The sequence below is a fragment of the Bombus impatiens genome, unplaced genomic scaffold (assembly GCF_000188095.3).
Source record: "Bombus impatiens unplaced genomic scaffold, BIMP_2.2 scf_0127, whole genome shotgun sequence".
NCBI classification, from domain to species: domain Eukaryota; kingdom Metazoa; phylum Arthropoda; class Insecta; order Hymenoptera; family Apidae; genus Bombus; species Bombus impatiens.
In genome coordinates this window covers 38,267-59,596 of record NT_176546.1, presented here as the reverse complement: position 1 = coordinate 59,596, position 21,330 = coordinate 38,267, and the positions used below count along the sequence as shown (strand labels likewise).

General features: G+C 41.1%; 1 protein-coding gene across 3 annotated transcripts in view; it reads left to right on the top strand.

The window, feature by feature from the left end:
* The window catches only part of LOC100747716 (putative transcription factor SOX-15), a 69,543-nt gene that overhangs the window by 41,567 nt on the left and 6,646 nt on the right, over positions 1-21,330 (top strand). For all 3 annotated transcript variants that reach the window (XM_024365012.2, XM_012381104.3, XM_024365011.2), the window contains exon 5: positions 21,097-21,319. In XM_024365012.2, coding sequence (XP_024220780.1) covers positions 21,097-21,319 — 223 coding nt within the window. The remainder of the gene's footprint in view (positions 1-21,096; positions 21,320-21,330) is intronic.

The following is a 21,330-nucleotide window of genomic DNA, read 5'->3' as shown; positions in this document are numbered from 1 at the left end:
ACCCCCTTCCGTTCAACTCCTCCCCCGCGATGTGCCAGTCCAAGTGGCCATGCGCTCCGGCTCGCGCTCGCAACAACACCACGCAACAGAAAGTCGCCTCTTCTTCTTCTTTCTTCTCATTCTCCGTTTTCCTTCTTTCTCTCTTCCTCTTTGTCTCGCTTAAACGTATATACACGTCGTTCCTTCTATTTCGTTCTGTTTCGTTGGCAGGATCGTACGAGAGAGAAAGAGAAAAACCTCCTGCCGAACGCGTGAGATTCGCGGCCTGGATAGGCTCTAAACGACGGATCAGGACGTACAGTATCTCACAATAATGGCGCACGGTGGAAGGCACCCGATAAGGTCGGCCTCGTTGCTAGATTTAAGGGACGGCGCGAGCGGCCCGTAGCGAACGTTCCGAACGGCGATTGAGAATTATTGGTCCGTATACGGACCACGCGTGTATGTATCTACGTGTATACATGTATACGTACGTACTTCTGCGTTCATATGTATGTACATCGTGATATGTGTATACATATGTACACTGGTGTATGGACGTATTTGCACGTGTTGTGTGTGTGTATTTATAGATATGTATGCGTATATGTATGTACGCGATAGTATATATGTGGTTGGTCGTGGCGGCGCTGCCTTTCGAGAGCGTCATTATTGTACGATGCTGTACGTTCACCGGGCCGATTCGTTCTGTGAATCACGGGCGTCGTTCGCCGTTGCAACGACGAAAAATCGCCGGACAAAAGGCGTTTTCTGTCCGGGGCCGACTCGTTATACCCGGGGCAAACGATCGGTTTTGATAAGCGGCACGGGTGGGCGTACGATGTTCCCTTAATCGTCGGAAACGGGACGGCCTGATTGTTATTGGATTATTTATTCAGTCGTGTTTTGATCGACGGAGACCATACGATTGACACGATGGCCCGAGGAATCGGTATAATTGCAGGTGAAAGCCAGGGGCCGGGCTAAGAACTCGTTGCCGCGTGATTTGTAGATTTTTTGTCTGCCATTGTAAGCTAAGAATTTCTGTAAAAATTGGCCAGAGTTTATTGGTTCAGTGATTGACTGAGGTGATCCGGTGGTGACGAATAAACGGTTGTGTTAATTACCGCTAGATGACGCTGGTCTTTATCGTAATGCGGCGCAGCCAATCACGATTAAGAACAAATGGCGAGAGTAATAGCATAATAGGTCCCTGGCGTGGAACCAATCGAGGCGGAAGGAACAAGGTGATGGATTATCAGTAGTTACGATTTTTTGAAATTAAAAAATTGTTTTATGACGGTCGTGAAAGAGATTTCAAAGGAAGATAAGACTTCTGTTGCTTTTATGTTGTACTATGCTTTTGATGTTGAAACAAATGTGCTTAGAAATTTACCTGGAATATAAATATTTCTATATGACGCTAGACAGAAGCCTTTGTGTATAGAACTCGACAAATTGGAAACAACTTGATACATGATGCTTTGATGCTTTGCTTCATCTTATTTCCAAACCATAACGATTTCCGTATTTTAACGAGACTTCTATGAGAAGTGCTCGAAACCACTTTTGACTTGAACGTAATATCAATAATCGAGTTATGGTGTCGGTACATTAGATTAGGTAATTGATCTTTCTTTAAAAGAGCAAAACAATAATTTACCTCCTGCAAATCTAATTTACAATTTTAGTATAGTGCCTACGGTTATTAATAGTTAGCTGTGACTTATTTTAATGGCGCAATTTGTCTATATGTCAAGAAGTCTAGGTACTTACATATCTAGCATTGAACACAAATAGTTCAGTTAGAACGCAAATAGTTAAAATTACATGATCTCAAATTTCTCATCAGATGTCGAATATCAGGTAAAAAATATTCAAGTCCAATATTAGTACACGTGTTTTTATACAAAATAATACGATACCTTTACTAAAAAAAAAAAGAAAAAAAAATATAGAGCACAGTTAAAAAAGACAGCACAACTTTGAATAATAAAAATCACAAATCAGAATGTGTAATTTACAGTCATTAATACAATTTTCCTCCTTGCTTCTTCTTTTTATTTCCTATTGCTTATGAGTTTGTACACTGGCTATTATAAAAAACACAATACAACACAAAAAATGACAAACTTCCCTTTCCACTTCGAACTTACCGTATGCCTGAGTTCCAAGAAGGAAGTGTATTCGACTACTATTTTATCTACCAATTTTACCTATTGAACAAAAAGGCGGCTCGCGAAAAAGAAGATGGCGAGAAACGTATCCTGCGAGTGACTTCTCCAGAGTGGCCCACGAAACGATAACAATCTTAGCGTGAATAATTATCAGGAATCGCCGGAGCGTCGATGACCTTTAGTTGGCGGCGGGCTTGCGAAATAGACTGTAACGAAAAGTTTGCGCGCCGCCGATTGAAATTAACGTGTACGCGTGCGCGCTGGTGATGCGTAAGAATCGTTTGAACTCCGCAGCAAAGGCCTACTTTTCTTCCATGTGTATACCTATAAATAAGTACACTTAGAATATACAGATATGTATACATATAGATACACATAGTTACACCTTACGTATACGTGTACTTAGATACACCTCTTTCTCGATAGCATCCTCCTCCACCTCGTTCGCTAACTTCTTCTTCCTCCTTCTCCTGCGCTTCTCGTCTCGTCTCCTTTGGCTGGTTCTGGAACAATAGCACCTCGGCTACACGGTGGATGAACTTCTGAGGCTAGGAATCGGCTCTGCCCACTCTGTGAATTTCGTTTCCGTAAAAATGGCCATAGAGAAAAGAGGTCGGCCGATCTAAAAGGCAACCTACATCCCGTGCGGCGAGGTAAACGTACTTAAAGTACAGGCCTCGATAATGCATCGTTTTACTACGTCAGGGTCTATTGCTGAAAAATAGAATGTAAATAAGCGTTTTCAAGCGGCCACGGTTAGGATACGGCCCCGTTTGCTCGCTCCCTCGCTCGCTGAAATGTCAAACGTGAATTATTCGTATCGCCAGTACGCCCGATAAAGTTTAGATAAGCCTTCTCATAGAGGCCGATCGTCGAACCTGCTGCGTTCGATCGCGAAACCGAGGAAACACGTCCACTTTCAGAGTATTAATTATTCCTACGCTTTCGTACGTATTGTTTCGAATCCGCGGCTCTTCTAATTATAATCCGCGCTAACCGTCGAAGATGATTTACCACGCGCTAACGTACATATCTGCCCGACTTTCTTCCCTTTGTTACTGCACCTGTACCGTGTCCTAGTTCGCTATCGGCGAATGCAAATTATTATCGGCGTCGAATCGGTTCGCGCTACCAGCGGAACCCTTAAACGCGACTCGCGTCTAACCGCCTGCTGGCTTCAAGGAAACTTCTTGATCGTCTCGAGGCCGACATTTTAGCGTACGAATAAATATATCCTCGCTAGCTGGCACGAGCACGATTCGTGGCCTCTTACCTCCTCGTAAACAATGCTACGGCGTAGCCGTGCGATAGACTGCCACGGGTACAACTTAATCTCATCGAGATTGAAAAGACCACGGCGCGCGGGCGCGCGCTTTCAGGGTGCAAGAAACGAGAGAAAGGGCAAAGTTTGCCAGCGATAAAGGGCGACGAGGAGAACAGAGGATATCCCGTTCTGTATATTATGCGTTGCACAATGCAAAAGTTTGTCTCTGACCGTTCGAATTGGACGCGAAACATTATTCACCCTCGTCATTCTCTCCTCTCTCATCGTCGGCTGTGCTCGGACTCACCCTGCCAGGAACCCGAGCTTGTTCTGCTCGTTTTCTACGGCGTTGCTCGATTAACCCAAGACAAGATCGGGCTCTGGTACGATCACGAAACTCATTTGTTCCTTTATATCGTCTGCACACTCTCGTTCTCTCTTTTTCTTACTCCGGCCTCTCCGCCGTGCATTACTTACGTCCGTTTAGATCCCTCTACCTGCTGAACCTTGTTTCGTCTATCTAAGTTTAGGATCTTTCGGAGAATATTGCGATTATGCGTTCGTGGAAACTGTTATTGACAGGAACGCGGCGGCGGGACGCGCGATCGTGCCTGACGCAGACACAAATTTCACGCGCCTCTGCGCCTATACCGTGCAGACCGCGCTGGAATCTTGAACTTTGGTCGGCCACGAGTAATCTGATTGTCGGACTCGTCGATTTCAGGTTGCTCGAGCCTCGAAGAGGAAACGAGGATCCGAGAGATGAATTTCTCGATATCCGGCTATAGACGTTCATTTCCGCGGAAATATCCGAGTCTTGCTTGCCTGATTCTTACCATTTTTATTCACCCAACTGATCTGGAATTGTGCGATCTCGTTTCGATTGGCTGTTTTAAGGTTTTCCTCTGTTTCTAATATATGTTCCGTATGTTCTTATTAGAATTATTGTAGTTTAGCTAGCAGTTAAGGTCGTGTAAAATCACGGTAATTTTAAGTACTGTGAGAACACTGTTTCTTAAACGTTCCATTCAAAGGTACTTCAAAAGTACTAGCTGAAATTAGAAATTGCTTCATTACTGAACTAATAATATCGTAAGGTACTTCTATGCATGGTGAATTTTTTTAAGCAAGTATTATTTACAATCATCCATTATCAACATCACAATACCGCCAACCACAATCACCACCGGTTTCTATTACAATTTAGTTGAATTACCATAAAATCATCATCTATTTGATAATTATTACATGTATAACGATACAATTCTCTACCTTCAATTATAATTATCAACTAAAACCGTGATAAATATTAAAAGATTGGAGATAAAGATTCTCCAAATACTCAATTTACTCAATTCGCCGTTCTTTTTTATGGTCTCTTTCCTCCGAATGTTCTTCATATAAATTATATCGTTCCTTTCAAAGAAAAAAATAGAAAAAGAAATACAGCATTAATTGTACGAACTGTAGAAATACAAGACCTAGAATTCGTCATTTTGAGGAATTTGATAATTCCAACGGGAATCTTAGCGACTGGCTATCAAGTCATCTTTTACTTCCCAAAGATCCTTGTAACCACCCGCAACTATCAAGCACGCTCGCAAAAGGACACGAAGCGACGCTAATTGTAAGTTGCGATTCCAAATGAGCCGTTAATCGTGCAGAGAAGTCCGCTCGAAGCGGTGTCCGTGAGGGGAGAGGCCTTCACGATATTCCGGTGGTCGCCATATCGAGGGTTAAATCTCCGGCGGTCTTGTTTTTACGGAGCCACCGGGAGCCCGGCGAGCAGATAATACCGACAAAGTCGTATCAGGGGCATTACGCACAGCCGTGCAGAGGAGAGGGCTCTCCTTGGACCCGGTGCCTGCTAGGCGAACCAACGTAACGAACCTGCAGACAAGATCGGGACCAATAATTGCGCGCGTACATACAAAATGAGAATCGAAATGGAGAAGGCCGACGGATGGTCGAACGATTGAACGAGAAGACATGCGTGAGCTCTTGGCGACCTCGCAGGAAACGACACCTAAATACACACGTCGCAGCAATAGGATAACTTGATAGGATAATCTGATTATTTCTGTCTTTGCTGGAACGATCCAGTGCGTTTGGTCTTTTAGAGACGCTTAGCAGATAATCGTGAAGCTTGTTACGCGAATTGGTTCTATTCCGGTGATGGAGATCGGTACATGTCGCAGAGTTCTGCTAAGGTAGTATTATAGAAATGTATCGAGATGTTCTGGATATCTTCTTACGGGAATTTTTGGTGAAGAAATTTTTTAAATAATTAATTTGAAACTTTTCTGCGAAAGTGTGCATGAAATGGTGAGAACTACAATGTATACAATCTTGATATAAAAATAGATAGTCTTCAACGGTTCATCGCAAATCGAGTTAAGAAACATCGTCGATCTTCAGAGCAACTTTGTATTTGTAATTGAGATACAGCCTGTGAAGATAAACAGGCGACCTCTCAAACGCCATTTACGCGTCCAAACTGTCGTACCACAAAATATCGTACCAAAGCAAAGTTTTTAAAATCTATTATCCTATCTTTAGCAAAATTCACCCACTGTAAGTGGTAATCCGTCCGCGAGTCCTACTTATTGAAAATTGGGAAATCCCAATTATACCTGAAATAAACGAGCTTGCCCAAATACTCGCCAAGTTTCGTCTAACTGCATCAGCCCCGCTAAACCAGCAGAAAACGCTATGTTCGCGGCTCGACGCGGAACGAGCTGAACGAAAAATCGTTCGAAAGAAACGCGTGTGCACGTCCACGCGTGTAGATACGCACATAGACGAACGACGAAGAATCGAGGAACCGACGGGTTGGCTAAGCTAAAGCAATAATAAGCCATAAGCGCGGTCTCTGCATAGAATGCCGGGTAATGAGGTGGAGTTGAGAGCGAAGTCTGGCCGCACCCTTACCTTACCTTACCTTCCGACCCACCTATCCCCGAACCAACGAATGAACGAACGACGACGACTAGCCACGAGGACTACGACGACGATGACGACGACGAAAGAGGAGGATTGCGAGGACGAACACGAAGGAAGATTACAACATCCGCCACTCGTGTGTGGATTTACCTGCAGAGAGAAAATAAATTATTATATTTATGAAAATACACGTCGCGAGCAACGAAGGTGGAATCGCGTTGTGTTTACGGAGGTGGGACCCCTCGAGCGCCGACTACGTTCCACCGACGACTCTTTCTCCACTCGAAGAGAGCGCAAGAGAAAGATGCAGAGAAAGAGAGACTTTTGTCCCCCCTGATCGCCGGTCTGCATTGCACCACGCCTGTACAGCTCCGATCAGAAGTGACGGGTGCGATCGAGCCGCTCGAACGAAAGTTTCCGGCTCGGCTAGGCCGATTTCGTCGAGATTTAGCCCAGGTCCCAAGCATTTCAAAGTGCGTAAACGTAATAACATTGGCTAGAAGCGAAGGCGTATGGTATCGGTAGCGGTGGGATCTGAAACACTTGGAATCTGTAAAAAGATTCAATGCAACTTGGAACATGATTCGAAGCTTGTAACTCTTGAAAATCTCGATCTTCTTGAAAGTCTTGAAAATCTTGTTGGATTCGAAAGTCTGGAAAGTTTACAGAGGTTTTGAAAGTTTGACTAGTATAACGTATTTTATACGCATTTTGATTAATTTCGTTGAAACGGATCGTGAATATAAAATGTTAACAGAAGCCTGGAAAGTTCGAGTTATTTTAAATGCAAGACTTGTTATGACTTTTAGGAGTTTTAAGGTTCGAATCACGCTCGAAGTTCGACTAGGTGTAGATTCGGTGTAAGCTTTTTTCTTCCTTTTCCTGGATAAAGTTTGGTAGTTTGCTACGAGATACACAGTTCAGATAGTATTGTAGATTTATTCAATTGGATACCTTATTTGCTTGAACGAATGGTGTTCGTTATTTCGAATAACATTGACGCGAATATGGTATTATATTTTATCTTATTATGATCTATCTAATTAATGCGAGTTTTAAATTGTTAGCGGATTTTTGCTCTACTATGGAGAAAGGAAGTATTCGTTAAACAGCCAATTTGTGGCAAATTGATACGAAGTTCTTGCGACTTACTATTATCCTACGTTTAGTTTAAACACAATAAGTGCATGTTTGATTTTACTATGATTTGATTTTACCATGTTTTACCACCTTTTTGCGTTGGGCCAAGGAACAAAATGTTCAGAACTACTCGAACTAAACTACTAAACTCGAACTACTCGAACTTCAGAACTAAAAGACACAAGGAAATGTTACATTTTCTTGTAGTCATTTACCTTTACCTATAGTTCAGCAGACTTATTTTCATGAAGGAGTAGCGGTTCGTTTAGAACTTTCAATTAAGATTATTCCGTTACGCGTAACAGTTGAAATTGTGTATTATTTTATTTGTCGCAGTTCTTCCATTATTCTTCTTTCCGAAATTAATTTAATTTTCTTAACATAGAATGAAAATTTTCCTTCACAGTTCAGTTTACCACTCCTTTCTATTGCCTGTGGTAATAACACAACACTACATTTAAAACAACAGCAATCTCATTCTAACATGATTTATGATAATAATTTTATTTCTTCGTAATAAATATTATCATGTGGCTGTACATCATATTCTTCCAGCCAATAAAATACTATTTTTTACATGTTCTCATTAAATACAGGTTTAGTTTCCAATCGTAATCAAGTTTTTTTGCCACGATGCGATCATCAACGATCGTAACGATCCTTCTATTGGACGTTCTCATCGCGAATCTTCCTCTTACATCAATATCACATTAACGTTCGCCGATAGGAAATTACCGCGCAAAATTCAAACGAAAATCAAGCTGAAATGCGAACCTAGTAAAACGTCATATCGCTCGAAGAAATGTCTTGGATCACAAACGCGGAGTCTAACTATAAATCGCGCAAACGAGCCTTGTTCATTGCCGCATCGTTTCGTAAAAAGTATTGTCCGCTTTCGTTAACATTCTTCCCGACGATCAAGTAAAACGTTTCCGGACGTTCGTTACTACGAACCAGTAATATCGCTTTTTTCAACCGAACCACCCGTAGTGAACGGCATTGTATTACGTGACAGAATTTTATTGGCTAGTTTCAAATAGGTTTCCCCTGTGAGTTTCTTGTAGCATACGATATATGAAATACGCGCAGATCGATAAGGTACGTCGATACGATCTGTGTTTAAAAATGAACATTTCGACGATGCTTCTGCCCTCCAGCCGCGGGCGATTTTTCATATTTCTTTGTGGAAAATTGCGGACGATTTTCATATTTTTCAGTAAAAAAATCGCGAACGAAACTTATCATAAGTACATAGATGCGAGAATTTTGAAGGTGCAAGATATCGCGAAGTATACGTAGCATGCAGTAATACGTAAGATATTCAAAGTATACTACTTTCTGTAATATTTGATAGGGAAAGTTTCCTTTTGTTTTCTACTGGGATTCTACCTTCTTAGTTATATTCTCAAAAATGAATTTGTATAAAAATTTAAATTCGTAAGGAGACTCTTAATGCGATATCGTTGTTCACCAAAATTAACAGAATAAGTAACTATACTCGTTATTAGAGTAGCTAGTTTTCCCGTAACACAAGAATTAATCAGTAATTGATACTTGTACATGTACATTTTGCCTACAGAGCCGCGATAGAGTTAAATATGCTACACGTTAACGTTTAATTTTTGCAAAATATTATATCGTATTGACGTACTTTTTCTCCGACGATATTATCAAAAACAACAAGGTATTCACATTGTTGAAAACTTTTTAGTCGATGAAATTTATCTTATTTTAATTATCCTAGAAGATTGAGTAACGTGGGTCATCGATGACCACCGTAGTAGTCACGTATTAACCGGTTTAGTTTTTATTAAGTTCACTAGTTTGTAAACTGAGAAAACTCACCATTGTGAGGAGTTAGGATTTAAAAGAACTGGACATTTGTTGTTTCGTAAGTAGAGTTTTCATCATTTTATCGTGAATCCGCGTTCTTTATATCAAGGACACACATGTAGATCGATTAATTACATTTTGTTGAAAAATGGAGTAAAAACAGTTAAGGAGTAGGACGACGATATTATACAGGGTGTTCCGGCAACTGTGGTACAACCGACAACAGGACGACCCTATAAAGAAAGAAGTCGAAATTATAGAATAATATTTTTTCATGTGATATTTCGTTTCCGAGAAAATCGAGTTTGGAAATTTGACAAGTATACTTAAACTTAACTACCGATAATTTAATTACAGATTAAATATAACGAGCAAACAATCAGAAATTATTCTACATACGAAAATAAGTTAACAATGAAAAATGAAATTTTTACGTTTCGAGCCTCATTTTCAATAAAATTGAGACTTTGAACATGTCTAGCTGAGAACTGATTTTATACAGTCGCATAATAAATTTTCGAATTTACTTAGCTCAAAAACCAAAGTGTTTTATGAGAAAATTGTACTTCATATTTTTTACTTATTTGCAGATATGTAATAATCTTCTGTCGATCGTTTACTCTCGTCGAGCCCGGAATTTGCCAAGCTGGAGTACACTTGACAAAAATAAACTCGATTTTCTCGAAAACGAAACGTCTTATGGAAACATTTTATTCTATATTTTCGACAGATTTTTCCGTGTATTATAGAATCACCCACGTATTGTCGATCGTACCGCAGTTGCCGGAACACCCCGTACATCAAAGACGAAATTTATCGTGCAACAACCTAATGTTTTTGTAGACTGTAGACTATCGGCGATAGTCCATAAGGATATGTTAAGGGAAATTGACAAACGCGTGTGTCATCTTCCACTCGCGATTCATCGCGATGGAAACGTTTCGTTCTCGTGTTCGTTCACGAGCATTCTATCGTGGTGTCCTCGACGAAGAACGTTTTCGTGGTGGAACACTCGCCTGTTAACGCTCGCTTGGGACGAGCGGACGCGCTGGGATACATGCATAACGCAGCACGACAATTGCCGTTTCGTAGCGTGATATTTCTCGCTTCGAGACACCCAAGGTAACGCGGCCCGCGACGATGAATGATTTTCCAGGAAGAGATTCAACGCTGCGCCCACGACAAGCCGCAATCAGGAATGCCGCGAAACTTGTATTTATCGTTTGGAGTTTTCATCGACCAGTGGGAAGCCAAGATTAATTTTCATCGATCGAACAACGAGTTAATGCGTGAGAGAAACGTAGCGCTAATGGCTTGAGGATTTGGTGACAATTATGATTGAGATACGAGATCATTAAGAACCAAGCAATGAAACGATACATAAAAGTCATGAGAAACTTTGAAACAAGTATCTGTGTAGTAATGTTGAAAGTTATTTTTGATAGAATGTAATCTAATGACAAAGCTAAGGATAAAAAGATCGTAATTCTTTGTCATTTTATTTGATTGATGCGTAAGAAATTTGAATTTAACGATCCAATGCTAGCTTAAGGTTTGGTCTATTATCAATCACGTTGAAGAAAAGATTTGATATAAATCACGTGCATTGAATAGAAAGAAGGATTAAACATGGAGACCTCATTATTGGCCGCTATGAATAATCAAAATATTTGTATAATTCTTTTACATGATGTTAGATTTGCCAAAGTTGCTACGAAAGCTAAGGAAAACAGAAATTTATTGTTTAGGAAGCTTAAATACCTATAATTTGTACAATAACTTCTTGATATATAAATTACTTTAAAAGAGACTGCAACAGTTCCATTCTAAAAAATTTGCTAAGTCATGAAACATTTGCTAATCAATGGAACAATGAAACTGGTTAAACATTGGATATTGAAATATTTGATATATTATATTAAAATTATTTTCATTAGATGTATGGTAGTTGGAAAAGATTATATGCTGTAAAAATTTTACTTGGAAAAATATTTCATATCGACCAACCTCATGTTACTCTATCAAAGATGGTCCTCGAGATAAAAGGATTAAATACTCCATTAAACGGTTAAAAATTGCAATTTTACCGATAGTCGCTCGTAGTTAAAAATAGTTCCTTAAAAGATCAACAATTGTAGTAGCTAATAAAGATACATCAAGAAGTATATTACACGCAACAACGACTAAACGTCTGTCCAAGGAATTCTTTATTTCGATAGACAGCTCTGTTACGACGTGATCCAGCCAATTCACCAATGTCTTCGAGAACTTCTGTTCGTCTATCGTATAAGCATACTGTACGCGCTGAGCACGTGGACAAAGCGAAGGGAGCTCAGTGTGGGCCCCCTTGCGACAATCTCTGGCTCCTTGCTTTCGCCCGACGGAAAAGTAATCTGTCTCCGGCGATCAGCCAGACCTCTGCCGATCTTAATGGATTATCTGATGTTTGTCCCCGTTCGGTAGACGTAATCGAGTTCCTGCTAGCTCATGAATGACTGCCACCGAGAGACGCTTGGATTCCTTCAACTTTGGGGTTGCACCGCGACTAAACGGGGAAACGACCAGAGAAGAGGCTGATCGGCGATAATTGAGGGTCTCTGGTCGGGTTGAGCGGTATTAAGCGTATGTTCGAACCTGTTTCAGCCATTTCCTCTTTTGAATAGAATTGTTTTTAATTCTTTAACTTTGAACTTTAAAGTTCACGCGTTTCTGCGTTTGAAACTCTGGTCTAACTATCGCCGATAGTATCTTAAATACAGAGTTACAAAATTTAAAGATACACACTTTAGATACTTGTTGAGCTGTAATTATCGGCTAGTGAATTTTGGTTTTTAATATTATGGTTATGAAATGGAACTGCAAGCATTTGTTTAATGATATACTTCCGTCGCTTCTTCTTCTACTCCGGTCCTACGGTTTTGTGAAATCTGAAGATATTGAAGTATTTCTAACATTGTGATATACTATTCTTTTTTCACTTTAGTGTCATGAGCTTCTTTAAAGTATATATTATTCTGATATATCTCTTGCACATTGCTAAAGCAATACTTTTGTTCCTTAGCAGTGTTGCGTTTAGATTAATTTTTATTATTAATAATATTCCATTACTTGGCCTTCAATAGATTAATACAATAGGAAACAAAGGTGCCAGCTTAAAAACGAATCTAGAGACTAAATATCTCGTTGCAATTTTAACGTTCAATTCTAAAGTATTTTTAAAAGTCTTTCTTTCTCGCAAGGTATTAAAGACCACCGGCGAATTCCGCGAGGGCTCCCAACCGGAAGTGACGTTACTACATGTATACTGTATACTCTTCTTTCGTTCTTTCCATCTTTACCGAGACTCTGTTCATCGCTGATGCCTTTTGGTCGTCTGACTGGCGAATAAAAAATACAAAATCATCCCCTGCCATTATACTCCTAGGCAAAGATTCTTGCGCCTGCCAATGGCAGGGGAGCGCGGAGAAAGAGAATACCCGTTTCCCAGACAGCCAAGCACCGTGTCGTGCCGGCTGATGTCTTTGTCCGAAAAGTAACTGTCAAAGTTGAAAGAGCAAAGTGTCGTCGTCGTGGTTGCTGCACGCGAGACGTGCATGTGCATCGTAACGACCTCGTGCTAGCAACCCCTCCCAAAGGCTCGTGTGGGTGTGCCAAGTACCTGCACGCAACGACACGCTCGCGCGTAACCGCGTGTGCATGTGCGTTATTGGCATTGCCTATGAGCGAGACGAGGAACCGCGATATCATCTGAGTCCAGACGAAAAGAGACGGGACGAGCGAAGAAACGGACGAAGAGAAAGGTGAAATAAAGTGATAGACAGAGAGGGAGAGGGAAAATTACAGTGGGAGAAGAGAGAAAATAAAGAAGGTAGCGAGTGTGCGTTCCGCGGGTATGTGTGTGCACGTGCGTGTGACCGAGCGCACAACGAAGGCTAAACACCGACACGACAGGACACGAGGCACAACACACGACGCCAACGGAGATGAGATACATCACGGGACGGGAGACGTATTATTAATGGTGACAGTGGGCGACCCAGGTTGGGCGGGGTGCACGATGCGGTCCCACCGATGTGGGCCTCGCTTTCGACCTCTTCTTCTTCTTCTTCTTCGTCTTCGTCTTTGCTTTCATCTCCGTCTTCATCTTCGTTCCTCGTCTGATTCTCCGAGCCCTCTCTTTATAACGCTGTTTCCTGACTGCTGCTGCCTATATTAACTATTACACACCGGTCGCGGACAAGCCGTATCGAGAAGTTAAATGAACGCATTTTCTGCTTCGTAACGTCGATCAACTGTGATTCCATCAAACCAATTCGACGCGGTCCGTTTCGGCGTTTAGCTATAATTCATTCGTAGATCGAATCGGTTTAGCGGTTTCCAGTCGTATCGGTCGGACTTAACGGAATACTCGGGTAGCAGAGGGGTTTTATAGGAAGATGTATTAACAAGCTAGGGTACCGATTTAATTTCGATTGCGTTAATTTCATTTCAATTGCCCGTGTGGGTTAGATTGCACTGCCACGAATACGAGATGTTCCTACTTTTGATTCCTTCATTCCTGTAAAATGGCCAGTTGATATTTAAAATTGAGTAAATTTTGTTACAAGTATACAAGTAGCTAAGATATTGAATAAGTTTATGGATGTAGATCAGACACACGCAGGAATTTTCTTTCATGAACTTTTTATGATTATTCGTATATTGGCTTCTGAAATATCGTCGCTCGTTAAGATACTTAAAACATTCTATCTAATGCGAGTACATTAATTTGATCTCCAAATATAAATGGAATTTGGTCACAGCTCTTGGACAACTGGTGCAACGCGGTTTAACAATAATCTATTGCGAGTATGACATATGACTGTGATACAACGATATTACGAAGAAAGGCGTTCCAGGACTCTTACGAATGAACTAGGTATAAATATTAGTGTACGACAAGTTGTTAAACATAGGCGAGCTGTGTTTCTTTCCAACATCGCCTTCAAATCGAAAACTATGCTCGATAATGTTCACTAACAATTCTCTCTGACAAACACCGCTCGTAGAAAACTACTTGGTTGTAGAATCGCCTAATGAAATTTGAATTACAAGACACTCATTTCTCAAACATATTTCTATCGTTGGTATTTTCTTAGAATCTTCAGATTCAATATGTCATTTTAACTACTTAAGGTACGCCAAACTACCCTTGTAACGACATACTTCTCATCTCACGTAACTTTCACCGTACCTATCGAACATCAGTGCCATTATAGAGGCTACGTATTCTCATTAGATTTTCTTGCACGACAAAAACCCGTCCTTATTCGGTATCTCATCGATCGACGTCAATTTTGCCAGCCGCGTAGCGCATCAGTCGCTCAGCGGCTAGAGGTCCCGATAAATTTAATTGCGCGGCCGCTCGCGAACCGATACATCATGTATATTTATTACCGGCGTCGCGTGCGTGTAATTTAGCAATCGTTCGATCGTGGTCGTATATAAACGGTGTGAAACTCATCGAGAGGAGAGCACGCTTCACGCCGCCGGCTGAAGGACCGTCGCGCGATCATGTCATGACTCGATGCTCGAGGGTTGAGCAAATTGTTTCTTAAACGAGGCGTTTCTTCAGCAGGCTGTCAGAGGACGCTAGAAGCGATTCAGTGCACCGCACGAAGAGATTTATCGCGCGCTGTACGCGCAATTAAAGCCACGTATAAGAGTGCGATTGGAAGGCACGAACGAGTGCGAGTGGCAGCTAATTCCACGCGGTATTCTAAATGCCGAGCGAGAAGTTTCTCGCTCGATTCTGGAAATGTCACGTTCCAGCGATGTTGCATCCGCGAGCAGAGCGAAATTCCCTGAGTGCCGGTGTTAGTCTTGCTACTGGCGTGCGTGCATAGAAACGCGGCTTAATCGACCCTGTCGCCACGCCGGCTGCATTCGCCGTGTGCGTAAATCACCGCGGAATCGTTAATTAACCGGGCAGAACGAACGAGCTTTCTGGAAAATGTTAGCAGCCAACGAAGTTAAATATATTCGTGTGCGCATATACGCGCGTATGTGCACACACGGTGTGCTTCGTTGACAGATGCAAAAAGACATTTCGGCACGAGCGATCTGCAGGCGCAAGGGGAGCCAACGTCGAATCGAGAGACGTAATTTGTCGCGATCTCCGTTGGCGTTAATTTATCACGCTTCGAGGAATTCACGAGTCGGCCGGTCGTGTATACGCGCGGTCAGATTAGGCGGTGTGGATAAAGCAGCCTATTAGCATCGGTTCAAATGAGATTTCCGAAGTATGCTCGCCGCTGATCGACTTATTGTGACCCGCATGCGCTTTGCATACATTTGCGTGCGTCGCGCGGTCGCGCGTGTGCGCCTGTCGTCCGTTGCGATAACGGAGTTCTTAATGCTTTTGCTGTGCACAGCGATCGAGGTTTCTTTGTGACGCGAAATGAATTTCAGAATTATTCTGTCAGGATCTCTTAACATAAAATTTTAGTTTCCAATCGGATGTAGGATCTTTATGAAACAGATTAAGAGCTTGCAACGTTGTTCGGTTTAAAATTATCTTCGATATTTGTATTATAAAAGCTACACCATGAAAAGTTATCTTATCGAAAAAGTTACGATTTTATTAGCGACGCATCAATTGTCGGATATCAGTGTTTCGATAGTTGAGAAGAATAATATGTCGAATCGAAAAAAAGTAAAAAATTAGAAAAATAGAAATTTTCTAGGAAACCAAAAATATCTTCAACGCGCAAGATAAAAGCAAAAGTGTCACGTACATGTGTCGTGTTCTTCTCCCGCAATCCGCAAGTAATTTCAACCTCTATCAAAGCCAAACTCTGTCTCTTCGTCGTACTGGGAGTCGCACACAGACGTTGGTGTGGATTACGATCAGAAGACGACGAAAAAACGGCACGATAGCTGATCCAACAAGGACTGAAGTGTTTCCGATGCGAGTGCGGTCCGCTTTTGACCGAAACGCTGAAATTAATGAAGTCGTCTGACTAGGGCCGAGAGCAGAGTAAATTAGAGGTACACGGCAACCATTAGAATACTTAACGAGGACGTCATGGTGGGAAGCAGTGCGCGGGTGTGATGATGAATCACTGCCGGCTAGCTCACCGCGGAGCGCGCCCAGGAATATTAAATTAAGTTTACTTATTGTCGGCCAAAAAGTCTCAGGCGCCGATCCCTCTTCTTCTTCCACAGTTCCTCCTCGTCCGCTTCTGAACCTTTCAGCTTCGCCCTGACTTCACTGTTTCTGCGAAACACGCGGAAGCAAATGGACGAGTGCAACCGCGAAGAAGGTGGAAAGTTTGGGAGGCGAAGAGTCGAAGAGAAGAAAGAAGTTGCGGTTTCTTCTTTTCTTTGGCTATCGCTTCTTTTTTCAACCGTCTTATTTTCCTCGTCGTCGGCGACATTCGTCGCTCCGTGATGACGCGGATATAACGAATGCAGAGGCAGAAGCAAGCACAGTCATAAAAGTTACGTCGAAGTATCTTATTATTCTTTCTATTTTCATTCCATCGTTGACGATTTGCAAAAGCTTGTTTTCATATTTAAGCAAAGGATAATGGTAAATATACTTCCACCGCGTTTATGCTTATCGAATATAGTAAATATAGTAAATATGCTTACACGGCGTCTTATAACCACCTTAAAATTGTCGATCCAATTAAAGTATTAAATAGAGTATTCATCGAAGATTGATTGTAATCATCTAGGTATGATTTTTTGGAAGACAAATGCGAATCTCATTGGATAGGGTCAGTGATTGGAACCTCCGACGCTATTTCAAGTAGAAAATACGGAACGAAAGAGCACAGATCGACATTTAATTTTATGTAAACCACAGTGCAGGCGATATACCTACTTCTTGATACAATCTAAGCGAAGGATCTGAAGCGGACATTTCATATATTACAACCTGATTGTAACGTTAAAACTTACGCAGACTTGCAGCATTACTTATTAGATTGTTAATCTGTTACAGAATCATAAAACATCGCGTTTGTTCTTGCTTTTCAGATACTAAAATAATATCAATATCGAAAGACACGTATTACGTAACTGTAAGATATTGAATAATGTGATAATAATTGATTTAGAACAGAGATGTTCTTTTAACTAACTTTCGCAGCGTAACTAGTTAAGCTCGATATTAATCAATTTACAAAACAGATATCGAAATTAACTTTATTAATACAATCCTTAGCCGCCGAACAATCACTTCCTTATAACAATCTCGAAGAACTTAGTAACAAATTCGCGACGTAAATCTTGCTCAGCTAAGTAATTCTCTCAATCACGGGTAATTTATCACTAGAAATCAGATTCTCAAAGAAATCTCGACTTCATTCCCCGTACGAGCCACGTATACAAAGACAAGCGACAAAGGAGATTCCATTGAATCTTGACGAGCACGTCGCAGGAGTTTACTTCCACGCGTCAACCCTGGCCGCTGTCCTTTCGAAAAGTACTTGTATCGCAAAAAAGGGCAGCCGCTCGAAGAGAAAAGAAGCAGAGGACGAAGAAGACTAAGAAGAAGGGGACAAAGAAGGAGAGCCAAGTAAGAAGAAACTCGGGGCGACAAAAATGGACTTTACAGGGAGACTTAGAGAACCCTGCGACCATCTCTTTTTTTTTTTCTTCCCTATATATACTCCTTTTTCCACGTGTTCCTTTTTTCTTTCTTTTCCACTTCTCTCTCCCTCTCTCTCTCTCTCTCTCTCTCTCTCTCTCTTTCTCTTTCTTCCAAGCTGTTTTCGTTTTCTCCTCTTTATCCACTGCCTCCCTCTTCGAGGCTGAGTCGTTCGGGTTAGCGTCTCCTCCGGAGTTGAAATATACAAAATGAAATATGAAATAATGGTTCGTGCCTTGTGGCTGGCTGAAGGCACGGGCGCACCCATATCTACGCCCCCATGCGCCTATGTACCTATACGGCCCCGTATACGCCGATCCCGTGTACATATGTACGCGCACACCATATACATCCGCCTCGCTCAAGTTTTTCGTTCTTGTCGTGAACATCTTACGTTCGTATTAACCCTTATCCCTGCTTAATGATATTCCGGCCTACCATGCCGGACGGGCATATTGAACGCAACTAAGGCAGATTCCAGCCCGTCGTCGTCGTCCGGCCGGCCAAGCCCTCCTGTAATTCGTATCTACGCTCGTCCGACCATTTTTCCGCTTCCACCACCAACGACCACGGGGACGACGACGACGACAACGACGACCTAGCCACGTAGCGGGCAATTAGGGGCAAGCCTCGTAGCATGAATTAAGAGTATCGCCGGCCAATCGGCGAACGAACCACAGCCAGTCTTATCGATCCTCGAAATAACGCCGCGATATCTTCCTCCTTGGTAGCTTTACCGGCACCGGTGATTCTAATAGTACGTATGTAGGAATGGTGAATGCGGATCTTACGTGTGGAAGAATTTCTAGGTTCCCAGTGAAAGATTGGATTGGATGGCGTATGACCGGCTATGTATGAAGTTGATTTCCATGTGTGAAACGCGTGGATTATTTTGCATTCGATTGTTTAATTAATATACTTTGCACTTTTACGCATTTGAAGGAAGTTGGAAGATAGAAAAAAGCGCGAAATACATAGTCAGGCAAAAAACTAATTATATTTAGAAAAATATGAATTTGCATAAATATACGCAATGTGTTAATAAGTTGCGGTTTTTTTTTTTTTTTTTTTTTTTTTACTAAGTGTGCTTCTGACGATGTTCAACGCGTTAACTGCCACGAAAATTTTATATATTTCGCCTTGAGAGTTATGATAGATCAAAGTATAGATACTATAGGTTAGCATATATAATTTTTGCAAAATATTGTATTTGCACACTTTCTCTTTGACAATGTTATGTAAGATAGAAGAATGTTAGACATTGTCGAAAATTTCCTAATCGACGAGGTTTATCTCTTTTTAAATGTTCTAAAAAATTGAGTAACACGATAGTCAACGTGTTAAGTAGATTGCATAAAGGTTGGTGTACTGGAATTTGAAGATTGTTGAAACACGTGAGATTTAATAGGGACGGTATCCGTTGTTTAAAAGATTATTCATGTTTATAAAAATTAGATAGAATGTGAAAGTTCAGGCATTCCGAGGGATAGTCTGAACGCGTTGACGAAACTAAAACGTTGATGTCGATTTGCTGTATATTACGGAACAAATATAGTATTATCGGTCATTGTGTATTCAAGGATATTATGCATCATTTAAAAACGCAAATATGCAATATATGTACGTTGCGTCTTGTCGTTTCCTGTTTATTATAGCTAAACGTATCGATAATAGAGTAGGTTTTGTCAAAAGTGATAACAGAGTATTGCAGTATAGCGAATTGCACTTTGTAGATAAACATTTGTAGAAATTTGCAAATATTGCTGTTCATTTTTTATTAGTAATTAGCAAACTATAATACGTGTATATCATGCGGGTATTTTTTAAAAATATTAATTGTCACGTTCACCTTGTTAATCGGTAGGAAATGTATTCATGCACGGTGGGTGTTAAATCCATCCAGCAGTGTTCTACGTACAAAGAAAGTAACAGCTGGCCGCGAATTTATGGCGTCTTTTATGATTACAAATTCACGCAAGGTTTATGCCCCTGCACTTATCTTTGTACATGGCGGCTTTGATTGAAACGTTCGAGTCGAGTTTCTCATTTTAGCAATAAATCTATATTTCTAAGGTTTCTTCCTCGTAAAATGTTTTACGATCGAAATTGAAGCATTTTCTTGGTCAACTTTGAATGCTTTTACAAGTTGACGTGCAAAATAGCGGCTTGTCTTGTATTAATGGTAACATGATAAATGGAACCACACGAATACTAAATATCAGGTTGTCTCAAAAGTTTCTTTTTTTATAAGGAAATAATAGATGCACCACGTTCTTTTGTTTCATATTATTTTATTCAATTACGTACGATCCATTTTGCAGTAATAGAGCAAAACGAAAGAAGGTTTTGGGACAACCTAATATATTACGTATTAAATAATATTTCTTAAGTACTTGCGTGTAACTTGCCATTATTAGCATACTTAAGAGACAATTACGCGGAAAATACTTCAAGTTACATATTCCTATTATACCCAATACACCAAAGCATCCAAAGGATTATTTGACATTACGATTACCAATCTGCAGTGTGTTTCCAAACGCGTACTATACACAGATGACAATAATCGAAGGAATATGGTAGAAATGAATAGTCCTAGATAACTCCGATGTGATCGTAAAAAATGTCAGAATACATTTCACATTCGTGCAGCTGCACGTCTTTAATAATCGCAAAAGGAATAAATTGAAACTCCAAATTTGCCGACTTATTGGTTCTAGTAGCTATTAAATGTTTATTTGATAAATACAATACTAATTACCTAACTCTGCTACATAAACAGACATCCGATAATTATTGAAATAAACCACATACATAATTAAACCACTACAACCGCAAAGAAAAAGATCGAACATTCTACAGCTCAAAAGTTCAGTCCCCGAAGGTATCTAGAGAAAAGAAGCAATAATCTCCACACCCTTTCCCCTTCCCTTTTATCGTATACATCCGCGTGTAACATTATTCATACAATTTTTATTGCCTTTCACGCCGCCCCCTGAATTCAGGAACACCGGTGGTAAGCATCGTTCCAATATATACCTACAGCTAACGTTGCAATGTCGTATCGAAAAATCGTGGCACCGTTGCGGCACCAGCTAACGGATGGTCCCCGTGTATTTCAGGGAAGAAATGGCGAGGGTTGACCCCGCAGGACAGAAGGCCGTACGTGGAGGAAGCCGAGAGACTGAGGGTCATACACATGCAGGAACATCCGAACTACAAGTACAGGCCACGGCGTAGGAAACACGCGAAACGGGCCCCAGGGGCGCCGTCCTCTCCTCCGTCCGCGACCAACACCACGGTCAATAGGTCCAACCCCTCTGGTACCACGATTCATCATTCCATGTAAGTCGATA